The 21,716-nt window shown below is 38.3% G+C and overlaps 1 protein-coding gene across 1 annotated transcript in view; it reads left to right on the top strand.

Annotated features, from left to right (window-relative positions):
- Positions 1-20,544, top strand: part of DTHD1 (death domain containing 1) — a 74,272-nt gene extending 53,728 nt beyond the window's left edge. The window contains exons 9-10 of the mRNA XM_059923839.1: positions 17,377-17,434; positions 20,183-20,544. Of these exons, the coding sequence (XP_059779822.1) occupies positions 17,377-17,434; positions 20,183-20,544 (420 nt within the window). The remainder of the gene's footprint in view (positions 1-17,376; positions 17,435-20,182) is intronic.
- Positions 20,545-21,716: the final 1,172 nt, after the last annotated feature.

Below are 21,716 nucleotides of genomic sequence, written 5' to 3'. Positions count from 1 at the left end.
TAATTACTGGTACATGGTAAGTAGTTAAAATAGCAGCTGATATCATTATCTGTAGGCAATAATATTTATGATTTAAGTCAGGGCTTTAGACAGACCTGGATTTCAAGATTAGTTCCATGTTACCTTGGAGAAGTTACATCTGTGAAATGGGGATGACAATTCTTCAGACTACTGTTAAGGGTTTGGAATGAAATAGTACAGTTACACATTTAGCTCATTTGTTGGCATCTACCCTGCCTGGTATTCTCTGAGCTTCCTGGCTCTGTGGTTTGGTGTCTGACATTAATTTGGGGGAAACCCTCACTCATTATTGTTTCAAATACTTCTGTTTCTTTCTCTTTTTCTTCTTCTGGAATTCCTATTATCCATATGTTTTCATAGTTGTTTCACAGTTTTTGGATGTTGTGTTTTTCTCTTTGCTTTTCAGTTTTGGGGTTTCTATTGGGATATCCTCAAGCTCAAATTCTTTCCTCAGCTATGTACATGTACTAATAATCCTTTTAAAGACAGTCTTCATGTCTCTTACAGTGTTTTTGATCTCTAGTATATCTCTTTGGTTCTTTCTTAGAATTTCCATCTCTCTGCTTACATTGCACATCTGTTCTTGTATGCTGTCCACTTTTTCCACTAGGGCCCTTAGCATATTAATGATAGTTTTTAAAAATTCTTATCTGATAATTCTAACATCCCTGCTATATCTGAGACTGGTTTTGATACTTGCTCTGTCTCTTCAAACTGTGTTTTTTGCCATTTGGTATGTCTTGTAATTGTTTTTCTTGATAGCTGAATGTGATGTACTGGGTAAAAGGAACTGCTGTAAATAGCCCTTCTGTGATGTGGTGGTAAGTGTGAGGGAGGGGAAGTGTTCTATAGGCCTGTGACGAGGTCTCAGTCTTCAGTGAGCCTGTGAACTTCAGTCTCCCCGATTCTCAGTCTCAGCCTCCTCCCCACCCCCAGCTTTGGCGGGACAGGATGACTAGAGGGGCCTGAAGTTGGGTATTTCCCTTCCCCAGGTCAGTTAGGCTCTGATAAAACACCAAAAGATTAGGCTTTGGTTAAATAGTTTCTTCAGAGGGCAGGCCTGGTTCAGAAGAACCGAGTGTTCGGGGATATTTCAGAATGCTTCCTCTCCCCTCTCCCTGCAGGAAGCACAACGGGACTTTTCTCAGGTGTTCACTATGAGAACCCGATGGAGCTCCTGGAGGTAAAATTCACAAAAGTGTGGAAACTCCCCCCACCCATGACGGGGTCCCCCTGGAGTTTACAGCTCTTGGACTTGTCCATACTGAGCCTCTAGCAATTTATCAGTTTTGGTTCAGGTTTCCTTACCCTGGCCCTAGTTCCCACGGTGGTTTGTGCTCGTGGGTCTCTTAAGTTGGGATTCTCTGTAGCTGCCTGTCAGTCTCTTCGAATTTGGCACAGAGGTTTGCCCTGTGACCTTACTTCTCTGACAAATTTAAAGAGTTGTTGATTTTTCAGTTTGTTCTGCTTTTTTACTTTTTAGGACAGAGTGGCAACTTCTAACCTCTCACATGTTAGACTGGAAACCGAAAGTCTAGCCCACTTCTTCATGTCAGTATGTCCTCACCCAACACTGATACAAGCTCTTATTTGATTTGTATTATGTTGGACCCATAACTGAAGCACAGAGTTTTTACGCTGACATTAATCTTTTGTATCAGATGACTTCTTTGATCAATATTCTAATGTATTTACAATGTAAAACCACTAAGAATCTTATAGGAGTCATACATTGTAAATTTGAGACTCTACAGTTTATTATTATGATTCAATAAATGAACTCAAGTTAAGCAAATGTCAACTATTACTTAGTTGAAGAGGCCACTATATGAAATAAATACAGAGCAGAGTAAGCAGTGAAAACTGGTACTTGGTTGGCTATGGTATTGTAAAGTCTTCTGGTAAAATCTGTGGTAAAGATACATGGAAATATACTAATTACGTACATTCCCTTGGTTTATTATTCATACCACTCTCACTTCTATATCTTATAACTACAATATAAATGACCTGTTTATCAGAAAAATCTACAATAAGTGCGTGGAGGTGGGAGGAGTATGGGGGTTAAGGCTGGATGGAGGAGTTGTTGCCACACAATATTATAGTAATCACCTGTGAAAATCTCGCCATGGATAAGTGCCTTAGGGCAAATGATAAAAATGCTAATGCCAGCATCACATTTTTTTTTCTTGGATGTGTTACACTGACATTTTAGCTGTAAGGTTGTGAAGCACCCATGTTAGGTGGTGCTTCAAGTATCAGAAAGTTCTTAGCATGTTACCTTATACAAAAACTGGTTCTTCAGTAGAGACTCCAAGAGCCAGTAGGCAGGTAGAAATTAAAGAAGAAAATTCTACCACTTGTTATTTCTATATCCATCAAATAACAATAGTATATTCTTGTAGGTGCCCCTGAAATTAGTGACCACCCAAGTTACAATTTAAAATAGGATATTGCCATTCATCTGTCGATGGACATTTAGGTTGCTTGCATGTCTTGGCTATTGTAAATAGTGCTGCAATGAACATTGGGGTGCATGTATCTTTTTGAATTATAATTTTCTACAAATATATGCCCAAATGGAATATTACTTAGCCATAAAAAAGAATGAAATAATACCATTTGCAGCAACATGAATGGCCCTAGAGATTTTCATACTAAGTGAAGTAAGCCAGACAGAGAAAGACAAATATCATATGATATCGCTTATATGTGGAATTAAAAAAAAATACAAATGAACTTATTTTATAAAACAGAAATAGACCCACAGACATAAAAAACAAACTTATAGTTACCAAAGGGAAAGGTGGGGGGAGGGATAAATTAGGAGGTTGGGATTAACATATACACATTACTGTATATAAAATATATTAACAACAAGGACCTACTGTATAGCACAGGGAACTCTTCTCTCTCTCTCTCTCTCTCTCTCTCTCTCTATATATATATATATATATATATATATATATATAACTGAATGTGCTGTACACCTGAAATTAACACCATATTGTAAATCAACTATACTTCAGTAAAAGAAAAAAAAAGATAAGATATTGCTCTAGGTGTCAAGGACATCATTGTTTCCCACTGTCCATTGGGATATCACATATATTATGAAGTGCAAAATGGGAAACCACTACCCTGGTGGTGCAGTGGTTAAGAATCCGCCTGCCAACACCGGGGACATGGGTTCAAGCCCTGGTCCAGGAAGATTCCACATGCCACGGAGCAACTAAGCCCATGTGCCACAACTACTTCAGCCTGCACTCTAGAGCCTGTGAGTCACAACTACTGAGCCTGCGTGCCACAACTACTGAAGCCCACGTGCCTAGAGCCTGTGCTCCACAAGAGAAGTCACCACAATGAGAAGCCTGCACACCGCTACTAAAAGTAGCCCCTGCTCAAGGTAACTAGAGAAAAGCCCGCGCGCAGCAACGAAGACCCAATGCAGCCAAAAATAAATAAATAAATTTATTTTTAAAAAAAACAAAAACTTCCTTCATTCTATCACACTTTACCATACAACTTATGTACCAAGAGGGCTTAGGGTGGCCACTAATGGAGAATTGCTTTGCTTGGGAGAAAAGTAGGAGAGATCATGGGCTCCATATAGAGTAAGTCAGAATGGTATCACTGCTGGAAGGATCCAGCAGAACGGTGCTGGGGTTGCAGCAGAACAAACCTGTGGTGACCTCTGATGTGGAACAACTGTGCTTATGTGGTACCTTGGGAGCAAAAGTGTGGTATGGGTAGAAACCAACATGGTGCACTACGTGGTAGAGCACATGATAGACTCCATGATAGACACAGGAAGGGAAACTGTTGTGCCTACAAAAAGAGTGTGGATGGCTGCATTTCCTCGCTGAGCATTGTGGTGTACCTGGTGGAACATGTGGATACCAAGAGAGTAAAGCCCATAGGACTGTCAGAAATACCTGGAGAGGACTTTGCCAGAGTTGGAGTTCCTGCGTGAGGAGGAATGCACCAGAGCTAGGTCATCTGTATGACACCTATGGGGCAATTTATAAATCAGAAATTATTTTTATTATTGTATCTCTATAGCATCAGGACTAAAGTGAAATCAGAATTTCACTTTGGTCCTGACATGATATTGAAAATCTTCATAACTTCTTGGATAAAGATATTTCTTTCATTCTTCCATGCATTTGCTGGGATACCTTTGGAATGCAAGTTGATAATTGATGTAATTCCTACTTGATTGTGCTTTTCTAAGTGGAGCCACCATACTTCACTATCAGAATCACCTGTGTTACAAATGTGGCCTTATCTGAGACCAATTCTATCAAAGTGTGGGCTTACGTTTTTGCCTTTTCCTCAAGATTCATTTTTGTGAATACTAAGCTTTGAGAATACTGCCTTATTTTCTCAGTGAGTAGAAGACCAAACTCCTTGGTGGGAGTGGTAGGCAAGGGTCAGGTAGAGGTCTTACAAAGAGTAGTAAAGAGTTGCAATGTCTTCTGTAGGGAATGGTGGAAGAAATCTCCAGGGATACATAAAAATATTGCTGAGCAGCCCTGGTGCCCAGCTGAAACTACAGACTTTAAATTTGTGGTGATAATAATCTTCATAATTGTCCACAGAGAGTCCTCGAAGCTATCAGGAATTGATTGAGGGTATGGTGTGGTAACCTTGTGGTAAAAAGAAGTGCTGATATAAAAGAAAACACAGAAAATGATACAATAGGTTCTACCAGTGGCATGACTGTAAGAGGTGCTAAAATGATTAAAGAAGACAATTTACATCATACAAATAAACTTTATTTAAGACTTCATGAAGTGGACAGTCTCCTTTCAGAGAACTACAAAATGGGGCAGAAGGCAAGAAACTTTCATAAGATAAAGAAAAAGAACAAGGATGAGACAAATAGAAAATATCTGATTGGCTGGGGTCACATAGTCACTCTTGTTGGGGGTGAGAAGGCCCAGAGCTGGCTTGGCCTTTGGGGACTGGCTGACTGGACACACTGCCTTTCTGGTCAAGCAGAGCATTTACAGGGACATGAATGTTTGCTGATGTGGCACCCTGGAAAGGAGCTTTGTTTCAATAGAGGCACAGCGTTGTGGTGAAAGGGGCCATGACACTCAGAGCTCTGGTTGACCTCTAGGTCAACTGCTTGTTCACCGCTCTGTGCTCAGGTCCACACTGTGATTCTAAAGTTGCAGGGGAAATGCAGCTCTTGGACATCGTGGAACTGGCGGAACCAGGGAAAGTGAAAGTGCTGGGGCCTGAGGAATATTTTGAGCAGTTCCTGTTTCCAGTCATCAGCAAGATGCAGGAGACTATTGTGTCTTGCACCGGAGTGCACAGGAGAGCATATAGGCAGAATAGGAGCAAGTTGTAGGAGATGGACAATATATTCATCCAAACAAAAACCCAGGTGGAAGCCTTGGAGAAAAGCACTCTGAGTCATCTTCAGAATCCAGACGATGGAGTTGAGGGCAGAGTGACCAAAAGGTGTGAGAAGGTGGAGGAGAAGGAGAAGGAAACTGCAAAGATAGCAGAGATAGCTGTTGGCTGACCTAGTCCAGTGGATAAAGAAAAGCAATTGTCTTGAAAGAGAGTCAGCCGTTTATAGCTAATGGATTCTGGTCAAGCAATGGAGATTGGCTGACAACCTAAAGAAGCTGAAGCAAGAGAGTCTTTTGTTTTCTCTTTTTCTCTCTGTTTATACGCTGTCCTCACTTACACTAAGGTTCTGCTACGGTCTGTAGTTAATGACCTCAATATGAGTTGTAACTGTCAAAAATTTTTGTTTGGGGAAGTAACTTTTATTTGGGAAATGCCCTTACATATGAGAATTAGTGCCTAAGGCTCTTGCAGTAGTAAGAGAAGCTGCAAGCTTCTTGTAAGGAATCTTGCAATCACATTTGTTCCTGGGCTTTGGGTTATTTCTAAATTTTGAGGTACTTTGCTCTTTCTTGTGTGACCAGATAGCTCCCTGGAATGTTGGGTCTGTGTGTGTGGCTCATGAGACTCACAGCTGGAGTTCTCTAGCTCTGGAGGTGCCAAAGGAGCTGCATTATTATTAGAAGATGGTTTCATGCAGCAACTGCTAAAGAAGCTGAACAGGGGACCAGACTCCAACTGGGAGTGTGAATGGGGCTGACTTGGCTAAGATTGATGAATCAGAAGAAGGGGTGGAGGATGGTATTGTCTGTATTTGGGGACTTTAGTTTCTGTGTGAGACCAAAGAAGGAAAGATGTATTTTATTGAAAATTTAAATTTTGTGTGACACACTATCTGATATAATCTGTCTGGCCAGTTTGTTTGGATAGCCTAACTCAGCTTTTTTGACAAGGAAACTAGAATAGGAGATGAGATCTTGGTATTCTGTAAAAGTTGATGTTATACCCTGATACATTTCAGGGGATTCTGGGCATAAAATGAAAGAGATATTTGCAAAGGCCCTTGAGGGGCTGGAGAAGGAAAGTGAGAACTATCTGCAATGGACCCTAACCTGGACAGGGAACAGGTGTCTTCAGGGTTCCATAAATTGTCCGGCTATAAGTTCATTTGAGTAGCAGATCTGACAGTTATTTGAGATCAAAACTTTATGATGAGGAAAAAAAATATTATGTTAATAAAATTATTTATTTGATTGAAAATAAAAGGATACAAAAGTTACTGAAAGTCTAATTGGGGAGGGAAAACAAGCATATGCGAATAAGGATATATGAATGGCATTGATGACGACACAAGACAACATTGAGTTAAGAGATAAATTGAGTGGCAGTGCATAAATTCACAAATAAGAAACCAGGGACTAGAGTAGTTGATAAAAGAGGTGGAATTTGACCAATGGCTTTGAAAATATGGTAGGATTTGAAGGAGGAGATCACTCAAGTCAAGAGAAGGTATCATATAAACAGTTTTTACTACCCTATGTGTATATGTCAATACCATGTCAAGCATGGTGAAGAATTAATATAGGAACAAGATACCTTATTAGCCCTCAAAGAAATGGCAGTCTAACAAGTAGAGCCAAGACTGATCATGGCTGGTTCTTGGAGTGGTGTAAAGATACAACGAAAGTAAACTTTAAGATGTGCCATGGAAAATAATGTTGGGTAAGGTAAAGGTTGTGCCCAAGTCCAATTTATTGGGTTGCACACAAAAGATCAAGCTGGTACATGTATGATCTGAGTTAAAAAATGGTTTGCTTAGTTTTAAGAATTCAATAACAGGGTTGTACTTAACAAGCATGGAAAGAATAGCCAGTAATTGAAGGAGTCTTAAAAAACGGTGGCCTGTAAACTTCAAGACACATACCACTTCCAGGTGTGAGTGTCTGTCTTTGGTTCCAATCTTTTAAAAACACTTCTAAGTCAATGAGATCTCTGTTGTGCTTTGAAGCATAAATAAGACATATCTGTACATATCTGAGTTATTTATACTTTTATACTGATGCCCTTGAAAGACTTATAGTGAAAGAAAAACTGCCACATAAGCCCCACTACACCCTTTTACAAGGTATATGTGTATTACTGAGAACTTGAGAGCCAGGTTTAGATTTACCAGACAATCTTCCTGAGCAGTAACATGTTGAAAGTGACATTTTAGAAACTGCATTAAGCAAAATAAAATATACAATATTAACATAAAAGCAGGTTACCTGAGAGGAATAATAAAATTTCCTTTAGCAAATAGTAGATCCTGAGAAGATGCAACAGAATAGCACTTTTTGATTGGAAGAAGGGAAGAGAGGAAAGTAGGGAAAAATTAAAGCCAGTCCTGCCAATGAAAGCATCCAAGGAACCATATGTAGACACAGAATCTGTGGGAGGGGACACTCCAGGACAAACAGAGGCTTCCCTATTTGGCTTGGAGCTGACCCTGAGCACCAGTGAAATTTAAAAGGTGGTATGCAAGGCAAAAATAGTGCACAGAAAAAAATACCATGGGGGGGAAAAAAAAGAAAAAAGAAAGAAAAGGGAAGGGAAGGAATAGGAAGGGGGCACTGAAAATCCCTGAATGACGAGGCTATATGGGAGACCAGCACAGTGCCTGGAAGTGTAAAAGAGCCTAAGATTTCCTGTGCATCCACAATCACTGCTTCTGTGGTTGGGCACCAGATAAAGAATGTGGCTTGAATTTTCACATATGTGAAAAAATACATATACTTAAACACTAGAATCACTCTCAGTGCATCAAGGTGCTATGACACATCAGTGAAGAAAGAATGACTGAGGGGGGTAAATTGTTTACACAAAGAAAAGAAAAAATCCAATGTGCACCTCTTGTCCTAGACTCAATTCAGGTCATATGCCTGTTGATGGGAATGATAGAATCTGCTGCACTATTTAAATTGGTATTTCTCAATTTTTTGAGAGGATTAAGTACACAGTTAATATCTCAAAAATTCTATGCACTTATTTTACAGTGCTACAGTATCAATATACTTAAATTTGCATTGTTCTTATGTTGATTCTTAACCTCCTCCCATTAAAACTTCTTAATTTAAGTCTTAAAAAAATTATATAAATTTCAGGTGTACAGCATTATAATTCAACATGTGTATACACTACACAGTGATCACCACTACAAGTCTTGTTACCATCCATCACCATACAGTTTACCCCCTTGACCCATTTCACTAACCCTCCAACCCCCTTCTTCTCTGGAAACCACAATTCTGATATCTGTATCTATGAGTTTGTTTTGGGTTTATATTATTTGTTCCTTTGTTTTGTTTTTTGAGATTAGACATATGAATGAAATCATGTGGTATTTGTCTTTCTCTGCCTGAACTATTTCACTTAGTGTAATACCTTAAAGGTCCATCCATGTTGTCACAAATGGCAGGATTTCATTCCTTTTTTATGGCTGAGTAATATTTCATTGTGTACATATATACCACATCTTCTTTATCCATTCATCCATCAATAGACACTTATGCTGTTTCTATGCTGCAATAAACATAGGGGTGCATCTATCTTTTCAATTTCGTGTTTTTGTGTTCTTTGGATAAATATCAAGAAGTGGAAATATGGTAGTTCTATTCTTAATTTTCTGAGGAACCTCCACACTATTTTCCATAATGGCTGCACCAATTTACACTCCCACAACAATTAGGGTTCTCTTTTCTCCGTATCCTCTCTAACATTTGTTATTTCTTCTCTTTTCAATAATAGCCATTCTGACGGGTGTGAGGTAATATCTCATTGTCATTTTGATTTGCATTTCCCTAAAAATGTTGAACATCTTTTCATGTGCCTGTTAGCCATCTCTATGTCTTCTTTGTAAAACTGTCTGTTCAGATTCTCTGCCCATTTTTTTTTTTTTTTTTTAAGAGAAGAAAGATATTCACCATGTATTTCTTCTTTAGGCCTTTTTTTTTTTTTTAACTTATTTTTATATTTAATTTTTGGCTGTGTTTGGTCTTTGTTTCTGTGAGAGGGCTTTCTCTAGTTGTGGCAAGCAGGGGCCACTCTTCATCGTGGTGCGCAGGCGTCTCACTATCGCGGCCTCTCTTGTTGTGGAGCATAGGCTCCAGAAGTGCAGGCTCAGTAGTTGTGGCTCAAGGGCCCAGTTGCTCTGTGGCATGTGGGATCTTCCCAGACCAGGGCTCGAACCCGTTTCCCCTGCACTGGCAGGCAGATTCTCAACCACTGTGCCACCAGGGAAGCCCTCTGCCCATTTTTTAAATCATTTGTTTGTTTGTTATTGAGTTGTATGAGTTTTTTAAATGTATGTTAGATATTAACCCTTTATCAGATATATGATTTGCAAATATCTTCTCCAATTCAGTAGGTTGCTTTTTCATTTTGATGATGCTTTCCTTCACTTTACAGAAGTCTTTTAGTTTATATAGTCCCATTTGTTTATTTTTGCTTTTGTTTCCTTTGCCTTTGTGTCAGATCCACAAAATCATAACTAAGAATGATGCCAGGGAGGTTACTGCCTATGTTTTTCTCTAGAATTATTATGGTTTCAGGTCTTACATTCAAGTCTTTAATCTATTTTTAGTTCAATTTTGTGTATGATGTAAGATAGTGGTCTAGTTTCTTTCTTTCTTTTTTTTTGCATGTGGCTGTCCAGTTTCATCAACACTGTTGAATACACTATCCTTTCACCATTATATGTTCTTTGCTCCTTTGTCATAAATTAATTGTCCATATTTATGTGGGTTTATTTCTAGGCTCTCAATTCTGTTTCATTTATCTGTGTGTCTGTTTTTATGGCCATACTATACCCTTTTGATTAGCTTTGTAGTATAGTTTGAAATCAGAGAGCATGACACCTCCAGCTTTGCTCTTTTTTTTCAAGATTGTTTTGGCTATTTGAAATCTTTTGAGGTTCCATACAGTTTTTAGTATTATTTGTTTCAGTTCTGTAAAGTATGCCATTGGAATTTTGATAGAGATTGCACTGAATCTGTATATTGCTTTGAGTTGTATGGACATTTTAATAATATTAATTGTTCCAATCCATGGACATGGAATATCTTTCCATTTGTTTGTGTCTTCAATTTCTTTCATCAGTGTTTAATAGTTTTCAATATACAGGTCTTTCACCTTGGTTAAATTTATCCGTAGATTTTTTTTTTTTAATTAATTTTGTAAGTGAAATAGGGAGCATTTTCTTTTTTCTTTTTTTTTTTTAATTTTATTTATTTATTTTATTTACGGCTGTTTTAGGTCTTCGTTTCTGTGCAAGGGCTTTCTCTAGTTGTGGCAAGCAGGGGCCACTCTTCATCACAGTGCGCGGGCCTCTCACTATCACGGCCTCTCTTGTTGCAGAGCACAGGCTCCAGATGCGCAGGCTCAGTAATTGTGGCTCACGGGCCCAGTTGCTCCGCGGCATGTGGGATCTTCCCAGACCAGGGCTCGAACCCGTGTCACCTGCATTGGCAGGCAGATTCTCAACCACTGTGCCACCAGGGAAGCCCCATCCCTAGATATTTTATTATTTTTGATGCAATTGTAAACAGGATTTTTTTTCTAATTTCTCTTTCTGATAGTTTGTTATTAGTGTATAGAAATGCCACACATTTCTGTATATTGATTTAGTATCCTGTAACTTTTCAGAATTCATTTATTAGTTCTCACTGTTTTTTGGTGGAATCTTTTGGGTTTTCTATATACAGCATCATATCATCTGCAAATATGATAGTTTTACTTCTTCCTTTTTTGGTTTGGATGTCTTTTATTTCTTTTTCTTGCCTAATTGCTATGGCTAGGACTACAATAATATGTTGAATAACAGTGGTGATCATGAGCATTCTTGTGTTATTCCTGTTCTTCAAGGAAAAGCTTTCAGCGTTTTACCAGTGAGTATGATGTTAGCTGTGGGTTTGTCATATATGGCTTTTATTATGTTGAGTTATGTTACCTCTATACCTACTTTCTTAAGAGTTTTTTTTATCATAAATGGATGCTGAATTTCGTCAAATGCTTTTTCCACATCTATTGAAATGATCAAATGATTTCTATTCTTCATTTGTTAATGTGATTCTTCACATTAATTAATTTGTGGCTATCGATTCATTGAATCATCCTTGCATTCCTGGAATAAATCCCACTTGGTTGTGGTATATGATTATTTTAATACAATGTTGGATTCAGTTTGCTAATATTTTGTTGAGGATTTTTTTTTTAATTAATTAATTAATTAATTTATTTATTTATGGCTGTGTTGGGTCTTTGTTTCTGTGCGAGGGCTTTCTCTAGTTGCGGCGAGCGGGGGCCACTCTTCATTGCGGTGCGCGGGCCTCTCATCGCGGCCTCTCTTGTTGCAGAGCACAGGCTCCAGACGCGCAGGCTCAGTAGTTGTGGCTCACGGGCCCAGTTGCTCCGCGGCATGTGGGATCTTCCCAGACCAGGGCTCGAACCCGTGTCCCCTGCATTGGCAGGCAGACTCTCAACCACTGCACCACCAGGGAAGCCCTGTTGAGGATTTTTGCATCTACATTCATCAAGGGATTTGGTCTGGATTTGTGTGTGTGTGTGTGTGTGTGTGTGGTGTCCTTGACTGGTTTTGATATCAGAGTAATGCTGGCTTTGTAAAACAAGTTTGGGAGTGTTCCAAACTCTTCAATTTTTTGCTAGAGCTTGAGAAGGATAGGTATTAAATCTTCTTGAATATTTGGTAGAATTCATCTGTGCAGCCATCTGGTCCTGGACTTTTGTTTGTTGGGAACTTTTTGATTACTGCTTCAATCTCCTTTCTAGTAATTTGCCTATTCAGATTTATTCATAATTCAGCCTTGAAAAATTGTATGTTTCTAGGAATTTATCCATTTCTTCCAGATTGCCCATTTTTGGTAATATATTTGTTTAGAATAGTCTCAACTGATACTGTGGTATCAGTTGTAACTTATCTTTCATTTCTGAATTCACTTATTTGATTGCTCTTTCTTTTTTTCTTGGTTAGTCTAGTTAAAGATTTGTTGATTTTGTTTATCTTTAAAAAAAATCTCTTAGTTTCATTGATTGTTTCTATTTTTTGTCTCTATTTCATTTTTTCTGCATTGACCTTTATTATTTCCTTCCTTCTACTAATTTTCTTCCTTCTACCTGTTTATTCTTCTTTTACTAGTTCCTTTAGGTGTAAAGTTAAATTGTTTATTTGGGATTTTTCTTGTTCTGGAAGTAGGCCTTCATCTCTATGAATTTCCCTCTTAGAACCACTTTTGCTGGTGGTTTTCCATAGATTTTAGTATGTCATATTTCTTCTTTGATTTCCTAATAATCCAATGTTTGTTTGGTAGCATGTTGTTTAATCTTTACATTTTTGTGGGTTTTTCAGTTTCTTTCTTGTAGTTGATTTCCAGTTTTATGCCACTGTGGTCAGAGAAGATGCTGTGATAATATTTCAGTCTTCTTGAATTTATCAAGACTTGTTTTGTGGCCTAGCATATGATCTATCCTGGAGATTGTTCCATGTGCACTTGAAAAGAATGTGTATGCTGCTGCTCTTGGATAGAATGTTCTGTGTATATCTATTAAGTTCATCTGGTCTAATGTGTCATTTAAGTCCAATATTTCCTTATTGATATTCTGTCTGGATGATCTATCCATTGTTGTAAGTGAGGTGTTAAAATCCCCTAGTATTATTGTATTGCTTAAATTTCTCACTTTAAGTCCATTATTATTTGTTTTATATATTTTGGTGCTTCTCTGTAGGGTATATATACATTTATAAATGTTATATCTTCTTACTGGATTGATCCTGTTATCATTATGTAATGCCCTTCTTTGTCTTTTATTACAGTCTTTGTTTTAAATTCTATTTTGTCTGATATGGCTATAGCTACTCCACTTTTTTTTCATTTCAATTTACACGGAATATCTTTTTCTGCTCCTTCATTTTCCGTCTGTGTGTCCTTTCTTCTGAAATGAGTCTTTCATAGGCAGTGTATAGATGGGTCTTTTTTTTTATACATTCAGCCACTCTGTATCTTTTGATTGGAGCATTAGGTCTATTTGTATGTAAAGTAATTATTGATAGGTATGTACTTATTGCCATTTTGTTAATTGTTTTCTGGCTATTTTTATAGTTTTTTTTGTTGTTGTTCTTCTTATCTTTCTCTTTTCCCTTGTGTTTTGGTAGTTTTCTTTAGCGTTTTGTTTAGATTTCTTTCTCATTTTCTTTTGTGTATTCACTATTATTTTTTTTTCCTGTGGTTATTTTGAGGCTCACATAGAACATTCAATGTAAGTAGTACCCTGTTTTAAGTTGGTAGCTATTTAAATCTGAACACATTCCAAATCTTTATCTTTTACTTCCCCACCCCCATTTTCTATTTTTGATGACACATTTTACATCTTTTTATTTTATGTACTCCTTAACTAATTATTGTAATTTTAATTTTCTACCTTTGTCTTTTACCCTTCATACTTGCTTTACGAGTGATTGATCCACTACCCCTATTATATACTTACCTTTTCCAATGAGATTTTTACTTTTGTATGTTTTCTTATTATTAATTAGTGCCATTTCTTTTCAGCTTAAGGAAGTCCCTTTAATATTTGTTGCAGGGCTGGTTTACTGGTGATGGACTTTAGCTTTTGCTTATCTGGAAACTATTGATGTTTCCTTCAATTTTGAATGATAACCTTGCTGGATAGAGATTTATTGGTTGGAAAAAAAAATATTTTTCAGCACTTTGAATATGTCATGCCTTTCCCTTCAGGTCTGTAAAATTTCTGCTGAAAAGTCTGCTAATAGACTTATGGGGGTTTATTTTGCATGTAACAAGTTGTTTTTCTCTTGCTACTTTTAGGATTCTTTCTTTATCCTTAACTTTACCATTTTAATTGTAATGTGTTTTGGTGTATGTCTCTTTGGGTTCATCTTACTTGTAAATCTCTGAGCTTCTTGGACCTTGATGTCTCTTTTCATACTCAGATTAGGGACGTTTTCAGCCACTGTTTCTTTAAAGAATTTTTCTGGCTCTTTCTCTCTCCCTTCTCCTTCTGGAACCCCGATAATGTGAAAGTTATTCCATTTGATGTTTTCCTAAAGGTATATTAAGGTATATTTACTTTTTAAAATTCCTTTTCTTTCTTTCTTTTTTTTTTTTTTTTCATTTTGCTGCTCAGTCTTGGTTTTCTATTGCTCTGTGTTCCAGGTCAGTGATTTGTTCTTCTACCTTATCCAGTCTGCTGTTAAATCCCTTAAGTGTATTTTTAAGTTCAATTATAACTTATGTTCAGTATTTTACTATATTTTCTGTCTCTGTTGAAGTTCTCACTGTGTTCATCCATTCTTCTCCCAAGTTTGGTGAGCATCTTTATGGCAATTATGCAGAACTCTTTATTAGGTAGATTGCTCATTTCCATTCATTTAATTCTTTTTCTGATGTTTTGTCTTGTTCTTTTGATTGGAACATATTTCTCTTTCTCCTCATTTTTTCTAATTCTCTGGGTTTGTTTCTATGTATTAGGTAGATTAACCATCTCTCTCAGTCTTGAAGGATGGTCTTTTTTAGGAAATGTCCTGTGGGACTCAGAAGCATAATCCCACGTGGCCACCAGAGCTAGGTGTCAAGGGATATCCCCTTCCTGTTGTGACAGGGTCCAGCTACTGCTGCTGCAGGGCACTGGTTGGTGGAGCTGGCCTCCCACCAGCTTCGAGGCCCACCTGCTACTACTGTGCATGCTGGTGGGCGGGGCTACTGCTCAGCTGGCTGTGAGGGCTGGCTGAGGTGCAGGCATGGGCAGAGTTCTCAATGGGGTACCCCCATTAGCAGTAACAGTTTAGAGGGGCAATTCCAAAATGGCATCCACCTGTGTCCTCATTCACAAGATAGTGTGAGATCACAAAAATGGCTCCCACCAGGGTCTCAGTCCCCAGCGAACATCCCAACTGGTGGCTTCCTCTCTGAAAGATGCTTTAAGATTGGTAAGTCAGCCCCCTTTACCTATGGTCCATATGTTTTTTAACCTGGTGTTTTTACACTGGATTTTGAGTTGAGGGAGGCTTTGTACAAGCCCTTTAAGAGGTTTTCTTGTTCCACTTAATTCTAGTGTTTTCCTGGACATATTTCCTGTTGGTTTTCAAAGCCAGGTGTTTTGGGGGCTCATCTCTCCTGTGCAGGATCTAGGTTTTGGGGTGCTTGATGTAGAGCTCGATTCCCTCACTTCTCAGGGAAAAGATCCGTACTTTATGATCTCTCCTGATTGTGGATCACTGTGGCTGGGTTTTGGATTTTTCCTTGGTGAGAATTTTATCTCTGTCTCTCCTACCTGTCTCAATGTTTTCCTTTTACCCTTTGTCATGGAGGCATGTTCGTCCAGTTTTAGTCCCTTACTGAGGGAATTATTTGATATGTGGTTGTAGATATGTTGTGTCCATGGGAGGAGGTGGGTTCAGGATCTTCTATGCTGCCATCTTGCTCATATGCCTTAATGGAAGTTGTATATACATGTTTACGTAATGTCTATGACAAGAATACCTACAAAATATTATATTCAGATTTAATAAACCTGTATTGAGTGTTTTTTATGAACCAGTGTGCTATGCATTAACATAGAACACTTACATCATTCTGGTATCATTGCTATGAGTAAATGTTTTAAAAATTTTGTTTTATTTTGAAATAATTATAGATTTACAGGAAGTTGCTAAATATAGTACAGAGAGGCGCTATATATTCTCACCCAGTTTTCCTCAGTGGTTACACCTTACATAGTTTTAGCAAAATGTCAAAGCCAGGAAGTTAACATTGATACAATGTGTATGTATAGTACTATAACATTTTATCAGATGTGTAGATTTGTGTAGCTACTGCATTCAAGATACACAACTATTCTAGCACTACAAAGACCTCCCCTGTGCTACTTTTTTATGGTCTTCTACCACTATCCTAACCCCTGTAAATCACTAATCTGTTCTATATCTTTATAATTCTGTAATTTCAAAAATGACATAAATGGAATCAGAATATGTGACCTTTGGAGACTGGAATTTTTCACTCAGCACAGTACACTGAGGTCCATGAAAGTTGTTTCATTTATCAATGATTTATCCTCTTTATTATTGAATAGTATCCCATCTTGTGGATGTACCATAGTTTGTTTAGCCATTCACCTATTGCAGAAAATTTGAGTTGTTTCCAGTTTTTGGCTATTACAAATAAAGTTGCTCTGACCATTTGTGTACAGGTTTTTGTGATGTGTGTGTGCATTATAAGAAATCACATTTCAGAGCTGAGAATGAGGGGGTAAATCAATTGTCCAGAACACTGAACAGGTTTCCAAACCCAGATGTTTTTACTTTACCTCCTGTGCTGTTTTCATGATCCCATATTAATGAGAACAAACTGCAGACAGTGTAGAAAAGTAATGATTATATATTTGATTCCTCCTTGACAAAGTTTTGGTTTCAGAATAATTTCTGCTTAAAGATTTGATTGTTTTTAGCATCATGCCTGCACACTGATTCACTCATTTATTCACAAAAATTAATGTTTGAGTACCCATTGGGTACCAGGCCTGGTTCTGAGTGTTGAGGCAAGATGCCTGGCCCATGATGGCTTTTACAGTACTATGTTTGTAGCATAGAGGTAACTTGATCTTTGTTAGCTAGTATTAACAGTTTTAAATTTTAGTTTAGAAAATGTTTATTGAGAGTTAATGTGAATGCTAAAATAATATTTAAATGTGTATTCCTAAATTTAAATTCTTTGAAAGATTTGGGTTAATATATGTTGCCTTATCTTAAGAAAGCAATTGCTGAGCATGCATGCACAAATACACAACCTAATTTTGCAAGGCATGCAGTTCAGGACTTTTTCCAAATAGAGGTGAAGTTCAGATGGACTTTTATGTGTAGCTTGTTCACAAATCAATGATTTCTTCTGCTTATTCTGTGTCCCTTTCTCCCAAAAGCATGAAAAATTAATCAACCGTCCACAGAGTACCAAAAGAATTTCTACAGATCCTCTAGGTAAGGAATACTTGCTCTGTCTTCATTATGATGGTGCTATTTTTCTCTTATATTTTATGTGAATCTTTTGGTAAGAAAGAATAGAGAACTTTGTAATTAACAATAAGTTATTAAATAATCATTTATTATCAGTCTAATAAATGAGTTTTCCTTGATAAGTCATGCATGTATAAACAAAAACATTCTTGAATGTAGATGTAGTTAAAATTTTATTAAAATCTACAAGAAATATGAATTCTACTAAGTATTATTGAACTAAGATAACTAGTAATTACTTTGTTTGGTAAATAGACTACTACAGTTTGTCCTGAAATGTTGACTATTAGGGTTCAAATCTTAAAATAGGTTTTAAATAGAGGTATATATGGAGGTATGAAACCACATAGGAAACATGTAAAATTTGATTGTGGTTATGCATAATACAATTACATAACAATGACGCATATTTCAGGGTAGAATTTGACACTTTTATTCTATTTTAGCCTTTGAAACAATTCATTTTGTGATGCTAATTGTTACTACTGTGATAATTTATTAGTCTTCAAAAGACATCGGTGAATGCGTTTGACTACTGTGTCAGTCTCACCACTGATGGCTTAACATTTCATTCAGGGGTTATCTTTATGGACTTGTACAGAAAATACACAAGCTTTGCTGAATTATTAGAAGTGAGTAGAATAGAAATAAACCTTAGAGTTATACACTCTTTCAGAGGCAATAAAATTATTTTCAAAGAGAGAGCAGGTGACAGAGCAAAAACAAAACATAAAATACCAAAGCCAAAACCCCAAAAACCAAAAGAAAAAAACCCCAGTAAAACAACAATAGCAGTAGGGGAAAGCCAAGCAAGTTTATAATGTTGTTAACTATTGAAGAACTTGATGTTCAAATAAAAGCACTCCCACTACTATTGTCAACAACCACAAGAGTATAGTGATCTTTCCTAAGTGTACCAGGAAGTCCTAAATTAGGACTAGATTTGCCCCTATCCTAGTCTTACTAGTGTTATGTCATTGCTCTGGAAAATTTTAAATTGAATTCAAGAAACAAGAGCTTTTAATGGATTTGTAAGCTGCTAAAGGCATAAATCGTGTACAAAGCATAGAGCTTGTTGATCACATTCAGTATCGTTTCATAACCCTGGGCATCCCTGTAGTTGACTGCCATGTGAGTAAGACAGAATTGGCGATTGACACATTGAGAACACTGAAAGCTAAAGAGGACAACAGATTTTAAGGTGGATGCAAGACCATTATTGACCTACACAGCTGATCATTAGGGGCAGTATGCATACAGAGGCAGAGATGATGGAATGACTGCGGGCATCAAAGGACTTGCTGTATTAGTGATGGGGCAAGAAACATATTAAGCAGGAGCAAAGGAACAGAAGCGGTGGAAGTTTAGGGGTTAGTGGTGAGCAGTAATATTGAGCAGCTGAATCCATGGAAGTGGAATAGTTCTGGCTGATGATGAAACATAAGGATTGGCCATGTAAGTCAGTTTTTACTATGGAGACACCACACAGGTCAGTGATGTTGACAAGATTAAGAAATCATGTGGTCAGAGGTGTGACTGACTATCAACAGGGTTGCTGATGCTGCCGCCTGCCAGTGGCAGGAGACAGATGGTGTGGATGGGGAGAGGAAAGCCTACCCATGTAGCATGGACATTAACATGAATATATTGCAAGGGGGAAGCAGAATGTTGGTTTGAAAGTGGCGATGGAGGGGAAGGATGTGTTGGCTCCATTTCCTGAGTAGCTTTCACAGAAAAGTGGCATGATTTATAGTGTAAAAGCAGGTGCAATTTATGTGAGTAGGTAGATGCAAAGAACAGAGTAAAAGGTGGCCGACATAGAATTCTTTCTGACACCAAACCAGGGAAACTGGAGCAGAGTTTTGCATGAGTGGGAGAAAATGACTGTGATGCAGGTTAGGGCTGATGTGTGCAAGGAGAGAGAAGGGCTTGAGAAGTTTGCTGAGAGTGATGGATTTGAGCTACACAATAAAATAAATAACAATCAAACAACAGAAAATTGGAATCTTGAGTTTAGGTGGTAGCCAGGAGTCACAGGGTAAGGAAAGGGGTATGCTGAACTTACAGGATATATTCAGAGATGTGTGTAGTTCTAAATAGTCCAGAAGCCAGGGGGAATGTTGGTGAAATGGACCTTCCACAGAATTTCTCTTTGGATATTGAATTTTGGTGAGTTTGTGTGTGTGTGTGTGTGTGTGTGTGTGTGTGTGTAGTTGGGGGGTTGGGGCATGAGGATTGCCTAGCTGCTGCTATAATTTATGCATCAGGTTAGTACAAATTAAGGGAAGTAGTTTTTGAATCTAAAAATGTCTTCTAATATAGTGTTACTCAAAGTGTGGTTGGGGACCTCAGCATCAGCATCATCTGGGAGCTTGTTAAAAATGCCAAGATTTGCCCCTATCCTAGTCTTACTTAATTAGACTATCTGGGGTGGGGGCCTAAACACCTTTTTAATGAGCCCTACTGGATCTCAGGGAAGTTAAAATTTGAGAAGCATTTCTAACCCTTTGCAATAGGTGGTTCCCTCAGAAGAAGACCCCAGAAAGGGCAGGGGTTCAAAGGCTCTCAACTATCCATCTGGGTGGTCCCAAATCTTTCTGCTTCTCAGAGGCCAAACCAAAGATTAAGTTTCCTGTGAACAGTTGGAGGGTTAGATGAGCACACCCTCCATGAAAGGGTCCTAACACTGAGTGTCCCACGTGTGCCTCGCAGAAGCCCTGTGGGACAACTTGCTCTACTGGCTGGCAGACGAGCTCTCAAAAGAAAACGCCCTGTGTCTCTCCTCATCCCTCCCCCTTCGCCGCAGCACCATTCAGCTCATCAAACTGAAGAACCCTGATGATCTCACAGAACAGACCCACGAACTTCTTTGCTTTTGGAAAAGATCACTCCCAAATTCCACGGACAAACTTCGCCTTCTGGCTCGCCATCTCCGCAAGATCGGCAGGAGTGACCTTGCAGAAGAGCTCAAATTCAAGTGGGAGAATAAAGTGTTCACTGAACCTCAGCAGTGGTCTGATGTGGCAGAGTTCAGCCCCGTTACTCTTTCTTTTGCCCTAGAAAAGGGGTCATAGTTGGTTTGAAGACCGTTTCTGTCAACATTTTACTAGCAGTTTCCAAGTAATGTTGTTTGAAGTGAATCTCTTTGATAGACGTGTTATTGAGACAAGTGAAGAAGCACTAATCAGACAATAAAAAGCATCTGTGGGTTTGAATCCTCGCTCATGGTTCAGTGATATATGTTCTGCAGCCAAACTTAAGAGCATTTGTAATAGACTTTGCCCTGTGTGTAGTTTAATAGTTGGAGTTGCTTTTTAAGAATAAAGGAAAGGTATGGTATACAGAATCCCCCCCTTTTTTTTTTATTGTTATCTACATAAAAGTAAACTAGTTACCCAGGACTCCAAGCAACTGATTCACATTATGTGCATACCACGGAGCCCACAGTTAACAATACAAAATAAATTGGGCTGCAGACGCCTGATGTTGATGATAGCAAATCACTTTAAGAGAACACCTAAGGTTGAAATAAATTAAAAATAGAAGAACACTTCAGCCATTTACTCCCACAAACTATTAATAAGATTTAGCCTAGAATTGGGAAAACCTCGTATGTTATTATTAGTAAAATGCGGCAGCGCAGAGACCATGGAGCGTCAGTGAAAGAACTCAGGGCCTTTTGCACCGACTTAGGAAAACAACCTGCTACTAAATCAGTTTGACAGAAACCTTATTACATAAGCCCTATAGGAGCATTATTGTTTTAAAAAAACACCTGTAAAAAACCAAAAACTAAAAGAAAAAAATAATAATTACATGGGAGGAACCAAGATGGTGGAATAGAAGGACGTGCTCCCACTCCCTCTTGTGAGAACACCAGAATCACAACTAGCTGCTGGGCAATCATCGACAGGAAGACACTGGAACTCACCAAAAAAAATACCCCACATCCAAAGACAAAGGAGAAGCCACAATGAGACGGTAGGAGGGGCACAATCAGAGTAAAATCAAATCCCATAACTGCTGGGTGGGTGACTCACAGACTGGCAAACACTTATACCACAGAAGTCCACCCACTGGAGAGTGAAGGTTCTGAGCCCCACGTCAGGCTTCCCAACCTGGGTGTCCGGTAACGGGAGGAGGAATTCATAGAGAATCAGACTTTGAAGCCTAGGGGAATTGATTGCAGGACATCAACAGGACTGGGGGAAACAGAGACTCCACTCTTGGAGGGCGCACACAAAAT

Source organism: Balaenoptera ricei, chromosome 5 (assembly GCF_028023285.1).
Source record: "Balaenoptera ricei isolate mBalRic1 chromosome 5, mBalRic1.hap2, whole genome shotgun sequence".
Classification (NCBI taxonomy): domain Eukaryota; kingdom Metazoa; phylum Chordata; class Mammalia; order Artiodactyla; family Balaenopteridae; genus Balaenoptera; species Balaenoptera ricei.
Note: the sequence above shows the minus strand (reverse complement) of the source record. Positions and strands in the feature narration are given on the sequence as shown.